The 10,016-nt window shown below is 43.3% G+C and overlaps 1 protein-coding gene across 1 annotated transcript in view; it reads left to right on the forward strand.

Annotated features, from left to right (window-relative positions):
* The first annotated feature begins 5,338 nt into the window (after positions 1–5,338).
* LOC102499101 (melanoma-associated antigen B5-like) overlaps positions 5,339–10,016 on the forward strand; it is a 187,868-nt gene continuing 183,190 nt past the window's right edge. Inside the window, 3 exon segments of the mRNA XM_014591571.1 lie at positions 5,339–6,286; positions 6,289–6,400; positions 9,355–9,465. Coding sequence (XP_014447057.1) covers positions 5,339–6,286; positions 6,289–6,400; positions 9,355–9,465 — 1,171 coding nt within the window.

The following is a 10,016-nucleotide window of genomic DNA, read 5'->3' on the forward strand; positions in this document are numbered from 1 at the left end:
CTTGCAATATTTTCATAGTCACAAGGTGGCAGGTAATAGAGTTAGGTTAAAATTCTGATCCAAATTTTCTAGGGCACATGCTGCTTTCTTACTGTCACCCTGAAATTGATCTTGTGTATCTTTATTCACTTTTCTCCCCACTACTGTAAACTGCATCTCAGCTGATTAAAAAAAAAAAAAAGAATGTTGTGTTCAAAGTACTGGATTGGAATATATATAGCAATAAGAATACTAAAATAAATAAGAGATTTGAATAACAAAAAGGAAATCATATTTGTTAACAATATGCACATCTACAAATGCAGTATCAGTTAATCTCAAAAGGTTGGAATCTCACAAAATCATCTAACTCAGCCCATTTCCTGCAGTGAGTAAATCTTTTAGAACAGAAGTTACCTAAAAGGTAAGTCTGAAGGCCAGCCAGTAGCAACAGCTAAACACTGTGCAGAGGGAGGTGGACCATGATTGAAGTCCTGCTCCAGCAACCTGAAAAAAAACATGCAGGTAACATGTGCGTGCATGACCCAACCCTGATTGGAACCAAGCCCCATAGGGGGTCTCTCTCTCTCTCTCTCTCTCTCTCATATGCATCTACACATATCCTGTGGCATTAAAAAAAATTAAGTCTCGAGTGATGAAGAAAAAGAATAGGTCAGCGGACAGTGTACGTTTTGTCTGATAGCCACCTCCTATCCCAGACTTTCTGTTTCGTCCTTTAACTTCCCCATCTCCCCTTACTCTGGGGACACAGGCCTATTCTCTGTGAGATATGAAGTAGGGAGACTATTAAAAGAGTTTGCAGGGATGTGGCATTTCCCAGGAAGCCTTTCATTAGACATATAGGAGCCAAGATGAGGACCTGGATGAATGTTGGCAAAGGAGAACAACACTCAAGTATATGGGGTCATGCGGAGACATTTTTTAGATCCAGAGGACTAAGACAATACTGTTAGGCTTATGTTCATAGGAAGGTCTCAGCGACTTTGAGGTCCTTGCTGTGGAAGGTGAGGAGGTGGGAGAGGGTAGAGCCTATGGCTCTAACGGGTGTCAAGCGGAGAACACTCTCTGAGATGAACCACCCCAGAACAGAGGGGGGAGCCAGAGATACAGCCCTGCCTTCAGCTGTGCAGGGGTTCTTTTCCTTGGTTGTACATCAGATGGCGTTCATTTCCTCCTAGGGCATCTCCGGAACTTGAGAGACTTCCTGAGGCTGTTACCTTTGCGCCATCAGCAGCCTCAGTGCAATAGAGCGAGGAGGCCCAGACATTTTAGCAAGAGTCAAGGTAAGGAGCCTGAATGAGAATGAGAGAACCACTTATCTCTGATGTGTACCCCTCCCCCACAGTTACCCCAGCATAGCTCCCTCTCCAACTCTCTGGTTTCAGTCTCCCTTTTTGATAGGGCACGTGTGCTCCCCAGACAGACAGAGAGAGACAGAGAGACAGAAAGCAAGAAATCACCCCCCAGGGGGGATGGCCACATGGCAATCCCTTCTCCTCTGTTCTCCTCTTGGGATCTTGGGCATGCACGTACACACGCCTGGCATGAGTTTAAAGCCACTGGGTCTGGGACGTGAACCGTGGTCAACTACGTGGGAGTCCAGTGACATAGCCATTATGCTAACTGCTGGTCCCGGGGAAAATCAAATTTAACTTACTGAAGTAAATCTTTCACTAATTTGGTGTTTTTTGAGTGCATTGCATTTTCTCTGAAATATACTGAATTAATAAAAATTCCCAGATAAGAGGGTGCTATTTTCTGAATTAAAAAAATCTTAATTGATACTCATTATTAATAACACTCAATATTTGCCAATAAGTATGACAGGTACTTTCTATGTAGTATTTACATTTCAGTGGTCCTACAAAATAGGTTTGTCTTAGTTCAGACTGAATACCATAGACTGGATGACTTAAACAACAAACATTTATTTCTTGAAGTTCTGGAAGCTGAGAAGTACAAGATCAAGATGCCAACAGATTAAGTTTCTGGTGAGAGCTCCCTTGTGAACAGTCCTATTTTTGTTGTATCCTCATATAGTCAAGAGAGCACAGGTTTTTTGGTCTCTTATAAGGGCACTAATCCCTTGATAAGGGCACCACCCTCATGACATCAGCTAAACCTAATTATCACCTAAGACTCCACCCTCTAAAAACCACTGCATTGGGGGTTAGAATTTGAACATATGAATTTTGGAGGAACACAAACATTTAGTCCATAACAGGGTTTACTGTTATCTGCCACTCAGGTGGCAGATGCAGAACTTGCAATATTTTCATAGTCACAAGGTGGCAGGTAATAGAGTTAGGTTAAAATTCTGATCCAAATTTTCTAGGGCACATGCTGCTTTCTTACTGTCACCCTGAAATTGATCTTGTGTATCTTTATTGACTTTTCTCCCCACTACTGTAAACTGCATCTCAGCTGATTAAAAAAAAAAAAAAGAATGTTGTGTTCAAAGTACTGGATTGGAATATATATAGCAATAAGAATACTAAAATAAATAAGAGATTTGAATAACAAAAAGGAAATCATATTTGTTAACAATATGCACATCTACAAATGCAGTATCAGTTAATCTCAAAAGGTTGGAATCTCACAAAATCATCTAACTCAGCCCATTTCCTGCAGTGAGTAAATCTTTTAGAACAGAAGTTACCTAAAAGGAAATTCTGAAGGCCAGCCAGTAGCAACAGCTAAACACTGTGCAGAGGGAGGTGGACCATGATTGAAGTCCTGCTCCAGCAACCTGAAAAAAAACATGCAGGTAACATGTGCGTGCATGACCCAACCCTGATTGGAACCAAGCCCCATAGGGGGTCTCTCTCTCTCTCTCTCTCTCTCTCATATGCATCTACACATATCCTGTGGCATTAAAAAAAATTAAGTCTCGAGTGATGAAGAAAAAGAATAGGTCAGCGGACAGTGTACGTTTTGTCTGATAGCCACCTCCTATCCCAGACTTTCTGTTTCGTCCTTTAACTTCCCCATCTCCCCTTACTCTGGGGACACAGGCCTATTCTCTGTGAGATATGAAGTAGGGAGACTATTAAAAGAGTTTGCAGGGATGTGGCATTTCCCAGGAAGCCTTTCATTAGACATATAGGAGCCAAGATGAGGACCTGGATGAATGTTGGCAAAGGAGAACAACACTCAAGTATATGGGGTCATGCGGAGACATTTTTTAGATCCAGAGGACTAAGACAATACTGTTAGGCTTATGTTCATAGGAAGGTCTCAGCGACTTTGAGGTCCTTGCTGTGGAAGGTGAGGAGGTGGGAGAGGGTAGAGCCTATGGCTCTAACGGGTGTCAAGCGGAGAACACTCTCTGAGATGAACCACCCCAGAACAGAGGGGGGAGCCAGAGATACAGCCCTGCCTTCAGCTGTGCAGGGGTTCTTTTCCTTGGTTGTACATCAGATGGCGTTCATTTCCTCCTAGGGCATCTCCGGAACTTGAGAGACTTCCTGAGGCTGTTACCTTTGCGCCATCAGCAGCCTCAGTGCAATAGAGCGAGGAGGCCCAGACATTTTAGCAAGAGTCAAGGTAAGGAGCCTGAATGAGAATGAGAGAACCACTTATCTCTGATGTGTACCCCTCCCCCACAGTTACCCCAGCATAGCTCCCTCTCCAACTCTCTGGTTTCAGTCTCCCTTTTTGAGTTCCTAAACAGAATAATCAGGCAGAAATATGCGCTTATTTCTGACTCTAGGCCCCCAGAACTGTGTGGGCCTTGCTTGCTTAAAGGGGCCGCACTCCAGTTCCGCAGATAGAGAAGCAGGCTTACGCGAATAACTGTCTAGGCAGGGAACGGTAGACCAAAAGTCCCACCAATCTACTATTTGGAGCTCTCAGAGGACACAAACATAGCGTCGAGGATATGTGAGCATTTCTTTTCTATTTGATGATGTCAGGGACTTGAAGGTCTTGGATTATGGGAGTGGGATGGGGATCAGGGCAGAAGGACTATGCTCTTCAGGTAATCAAGAGTAGAATTCTGAGTGAATTCTGGGGGTTCCACCGGCTCCAAAAGGGTGAGGTGGCTCAGTCTGTCCCTGTGGTTGACCCTGGGAGCCCTCAGGAGGGGCTATCAAAGATAACCTTGGGAAGAAGAGTCTCAGGAATGTGAGAACATTGATCTGAAGGGAGAGTCTTCAAGTCTGCAAAGAAAAGCATCTCAGACAGACTCAGGAGTCAAGGTGAGGGCCCTGTGCCAGGATTGAGGGAACCCCCACCCCGCTGGCAACCTGGTAAACCTGTGTACTGGCAACATGATTCTCACTAATTTCCTCCCTATGGAATTGGGAATGGGGGGTGGGGGGTGGTTATTGGTGGTGGTAGGGATTTTATCTAAAAGGACTGGTCTAAGGTCTGCAGTAAGAGGATTTCTGGGAATTCCTAGGACTGAAGGTGAGTACCATGATGTCTGAGTTGAACACTAACAAGATGATAACATAGAATCCATCCCTTATTCTGAGTCTTGGGAGATCATAGGCAATGGAAACCACCCTCATATCTTCCTAGCAGTCTTAGGAGATGCTGACAGGAAGAAAGAAACCCCAGGCTATGACAAAAGTCAAAGGAATAGTTAAGAGAAACACCTACCACTGAATAGATAACAAAGAATCTGAGCCCTACCTTTGCATTTAACACTATGGGGCCCAGGGCAGGGCTGTCATGCAAAGGCTTTGCATCATTTCTTTATATCAAATCCAAGGAACATGAGATCTTTGGTGTGATGGTGCGGCCACCAGTTAGCAGAAGGGAGGTATATCAGGCACTATGTGGAGATCGGTTTAGTTCCCTGAGAGAATTGCATACTCAGGCAGCCCATGAAAGAAAAGGCTCCAATGGCTCTTAGTTGGGTTCTCTCTGACAAGTATGATAGACTGAGAAACTCCATCACTTCCTTCTCTGGGGTCTAGGGAAATGAGGGCTTTGGTTTGAGGTATCAACCTTAGAGTAGCAGAAGAGAGAGGCCCAGGACCTTCCAGCAATTGTCATGATGATTTTGAACTGAAAAAACTCACACTCTGAAACCAGAGGGCTCCCACTACCAGCCTTTGTTGTCACCCCAGTACACCCCATGCAGGACTGGCAGCCTAAGATTCACTCTAACTTTGTCCACGGGATTCTTGGAGCAGGCTGACCAGGAGTACCCAAGCTCTGCAGGTTCCTAGAGCAGTGCTCTCATGCAAAACTGAAGAAGTGGCCTTGGTTAAAGACCAAGTGGTCTCTTTCTGATGATGTGCTCACATCATTTCCTTCTTCTTCCAGGTGTCTACATCACCACTTGTTCTACTCACAATCTTTCCTACTGTCACTAATCTGAGTCATCATGCCTCAGGGTCAGAAGAGTAAGCTGCATACCCGGGAGAGATGTCGCCAGGCCAGAGGTGAGACTCAGGGCTCTGGGGATGCTCAGGCCACTTCGGCACCAGCAGAAGAACCCTCTACCTCCTCCTCTTCTCTTTGTGGAAGTGTTACTCAGAGCCTACCTGCTGCTGGGTCAGGTAGCCCACATGAGGAGCCTCAGAAAACACCATCTGTCACCACTGCTGCTGTAGGTACTTCTTCCACTAATGCTACTAAAGCTTCCAACAGCCAATATGAGAAAAAGAAAAGCACCTCTGAGACCCAACAATCCACCGAGAATTCATGCAGAGGCCTTCTGAATAGAAAGGCTCTGTTGTTGGAGCAGTTCCTGCTCTATAAGTATAAAATGAAACAGCGCATTAAGAAGGAAGACATGTTGAAGGTTATCAACCCAAAGTATGAAGACCAGTTTGCTGAGATCTTCAAGAAAGCCTCTCAGCACATTGAAGAAACCTTTGCAGTTGAAGTGAAAGAAATAGACTCAACCAGTCACTTATATGATCTTGTCAGCAAGCTGAAACTCCCCAACAATGGGAGGGTGCGTGCTGGCAGGGGATTACCGAAGACTGGTCTCCTGATGAATATCCTAGGTATGATCTTCATGAGGGGCAACTGTGCTAGTGAGGAAGACATCTGGAAATTTTTAAATATGATGAATGTATATGCTGGGAGGAAGCACTTCATCTTTGGAGAGCCCAGGAAGCTCATCACTCAAGATTTGGTTAGGCTCAAGTATCTGGTGTACCAACAAGTCCCCAACAGTGATCCTGCATGCTATGAATTCCTGTGGGGCCCAAGAGCCCATGAAGAAACGAGCAAGATGAAAGTCCTGGAGTTTTTGGCCAAGATCCATGGTACTGTCCCTACTTACTTCCCCTCCCAGTATGAAGAAGCTTTGCAAGATGAGGAAGAGAGAGCCCAAGCCAGAAATGCAGTCAACCCCGGCACTACTGCCCAGAGTGTAGTTTTCAGGGTCAGGGCCAAATGCCCAGCATATTCTTCCACCAGTTATTGAAGTCTAAGGGTATATTATGTAGATAAGGATCCCATGGTACATTAAGAGAGTTAATGCAATTTTTAAAAAAAGAGAAATGCAAAAGAAATACAAAAGAAGAAAAGCTAAAGCATGTTCAATTCTTGTTTGTAAGGCATCCCTTTTAGTCTTTTGTAAGATTGCTTTTAGTCATTTTTAAGACTAAAGTATCTGTACTTTACTGTTATTAGCTTATTCAACAAATAAGGAAAAATTAAATATTAATAAATTAGACTTCGTGTTTACTGACTATTTTTTTCCACCAAAAATTACATGTGCAAGTACTCTTTATAAAGCTCTGTAACAGTACTTAGGATGTTCAGATTAAGAAGATCCAGACCCTGTTGATAGAATTTTTGATCCTACAAGCTACAACCATACAAATAAGATGTTGAACTAACTTCTAAAAGTAAGGTGAAAAGAATGAGTGAGGATACAGGTGTTCCTTATTAGAGCAGTCAAGTGGAAATTTCCTGAGCCAAGGTGGTTTAGGGTTTTGGAAGACTGTAAGACCTTGGTAGGATATAACTTTTATTTTGGTGGGTGGTGGGCCACTTGAGGGTGTGGAAGCAGTGAGCAGAGGCCATATTCTCAGATAGTGTTCTTTTTTTTTTTTTTTTTGGAGAGGTTTTTGCTATAGGGCGCTCCCCAGACAGACAGAGAGAGACATAGAGACAGAAAGCGAGAAATCACTCCCCAGGGGGGATGGCCATGCTGCAATCCCTTCTCCTCCATTCTCCTCTTGGGATCTCGGGCATGCACGCACACGTGTCCGGCGTGAGTTTTAAGCCACCGGGTCCAGGACGCAAACTGCGGTCGATTACATGGGAGTCCAGCAACATAGCCATTATGCTAACTGTTGGTTCCCAGATAGTGTTCTTCAGAGAAACAAAACCCTGTGAGTTATTCTGCTTGGGCTGCTATGATGAAATATCATAGACAGGGTGGTGTAAACAACAGATGTATTTCTCATAGTTCTAGAGTCTAAATCCCATATCAACATATTAGCAGATTTGATTCCTGATGACGGTAACTAACATGCAACTAACAGAAATCGCCTTCTCTCTGTGTTCTTATATGGCAGAGAGAGAACAAGAGGACTCAAGGCTCTTCCTCTTCTTATAGGTACATTAATCCCAACATAGGGACCCCACCCTCATAACATCATCTAAACTTAATCACTTTTCAAAGGCCCCACTTTCATATACCATCACATTGGGTGCTAAGGCTTCAGTGTATGAATTTTTTTTTTGAGAGATTTTCACTGTAGGGCACGTGCGCTCACCAGACAGAGAGAGACACGGAGACAGAAAGTGAGAAATCACCCCCCAGGGGGGATGGTCACGCCGCAATCCCTTCTCCTCCATTCTCCTCTCGGAATCTTGGGCACACATGCACATGCGCCCGGTGTGAGTTCTAAGCCACCGGGTCCGGGATGCGAACCGCGGTCGACTACGTGGGAGCCCAGCGACATAGCCATTATGCTAACTGCTGGTTCCCAGTGTATGAATTTTTCATAATAGAACTCCTCCTACAATTTACTTTTGAACTCTGGGTAAACCAGGGACAAATGACCTGTGCAAGAAAGGAGGGTCCTGTGCTCTGGTTCCAGTGCAGATGAACACAATTTCCAAACTATTAATAGGTTTTCTATTCACATTTTCTCAATGGAGTTTCTGAGAAAGAAGCATGATGATCCCTTGGAAGATTCACAGAAGCCACTATGTTGGGTTGAACTGGGATACCTGCATTAAAAGGGCATTTATTTATTGATTTATTTATTGTTAGAGGGTGTGTGCACCTATGAGAGAGAGAGAGAGAGGAATTGAAAGCACTCCTCCCTCCCAATGAGGTGTGGTCATGCTGCAATCCTTTTTCCTCCACTTCTTCATCCTGCTAGGATCCTGGTTACACACTCATAGATACTTAACATGTTTTTCAAACCACCAGTCCAGGACTCAATTCACAGTCAGCCATGTGAGATCTGGATCCCACAGCACTTAGCCACTGCACTTTGGAGCCAGCCCTCAAAAGAGAATTTTAAAAGTTTATTTCTTCCATGAGAGAGAGTGAGAAAGCAAGCACCCCCTAATAGGGTCTTGACACTGTGATTCACCACCCCCAGCCTTCAGCCAGCCCCAGATCATGGGCACACATATGCCCTGAATACTCAGGGAGATCTCAAGACCTGAACCGGGAACCTTCCCATGCAAGATTGCCTGGCAGAACATTGTATTTTACTGCTGTGCCACTATCTGGCCCTTCTCCAGTATATTTGAATGCAGTTTGCAAAGTAATTACTTTATCCCTATCTTCCCAAATGATTTACTGAAAAACAAGGATTACACTCTTCTGAGTTGATCTTTGGAAACCAATTGGCTGGCACTCTGTTTTTCTTGGCCTGAGAGCTCTATTCCAATATATTATAATAACATAGTTTTTCAAATGCAATTTGGCAAGGGCTGAATTTTTGGTGGCTGTGAATTGAGTCACAATTGGTATAGTTCGAAGATACAGTTGCAAGCAAAAAAAGGGGAGAAAAACATAATAGTACTTGATCCGATATAAGACCACTAGAATTGAGTTACATCTAGCTCAGGACAACTGGCCCACACCCAAATTAAAATACCTTCTCTGGAGTATTTAGTTTTAAGTATTGGTTTTTACTCTTTTGATAGATTGGGTCCTAAATACCTCAGATTTCCTGAGAAGTTTTCAATAGCTTAAAAAAACTACAGAAGCTGTGGTGATTCTCAGTGAATGAATGTAAATTAATTAATTAATTAAAAATAATTAAAAATTAAAAAAAAGACCCAGAAGGGAAGGCAGCAGTGTGTACAATCAGCACCAGTAATGGTAATAATTTTCATTTAGTAAAGGTTTAATACATGAAGAAAAGTTGGCTAAGTGCTTTATATATATTATCTCTTTAACCTTTCCAACAGTCTTATTAAAGGAAGCTCATTTTACTGAGGAAGAACCTAAGACTCAAGAAGCTCAAGAAATTTCCTCAAGATCACATAGCCAGGAGGCAACAAAGAACAGTACAAATTTGTGTAGGTTTCAAACTTTCTCCACTCCTCCCAGTCTGGAGTGGGCCTTGTGTCTTGTCTTTAACACTTGTCCATTATTCATATCTTTCATGACATAAAAAGGCCTTTGTAGCCAGTGTTCCAAAAACAGGCCTAAAGAGAGTAGGCAAAAGGTAAATAAATGTAAATATATATAAAAAAACCCCCACAATTTCAGGATTGTCATTTGGATGTGTTATTACTTAGGAGCTTCCTGTTTCTGCACCAGGGCTCCTTGAAGGCTGGCACTGTTCAGACAGTTGTATTTTTATCCATATCTAGCATCCTTCACCTTAGTCATCCCAGTGGACTTTTCTGTCAAATTATGTATCTTGACCCTGCTAACTAGTGATACACAGCCCCTGACATTGCTTACCATGGGGGAAAAAAAAATCAGACTCAACTGTCTTCCTCCTGATTCAGGTTTCCTACTCTCTGTAGGTTATCCTTACCTATCCCATCCCAATACTAATAGCCCCATTCAATGGGAAAGTTCACTTTGGAGAGTGAACTTTTTTTTTTTTTTTTTTTTTTTT

The sequence above is a fragment of the Tupaia chinensis genome, unplaced genomic scaffold (assembly GCF_000334495.1).
Source record: "Tupaia chinensis unplaced genomic scaffold, TupChi_1.0 Scaffold000600_1, whole genome shotgun sequence".
NCBI classification, from domain to species: domain Eukaryota; kingdom Metazoa; phylum Chordata; class Mammalia; order Scandentia; family Tupaiidae; genus Tupaia; species Tupaia belangeri.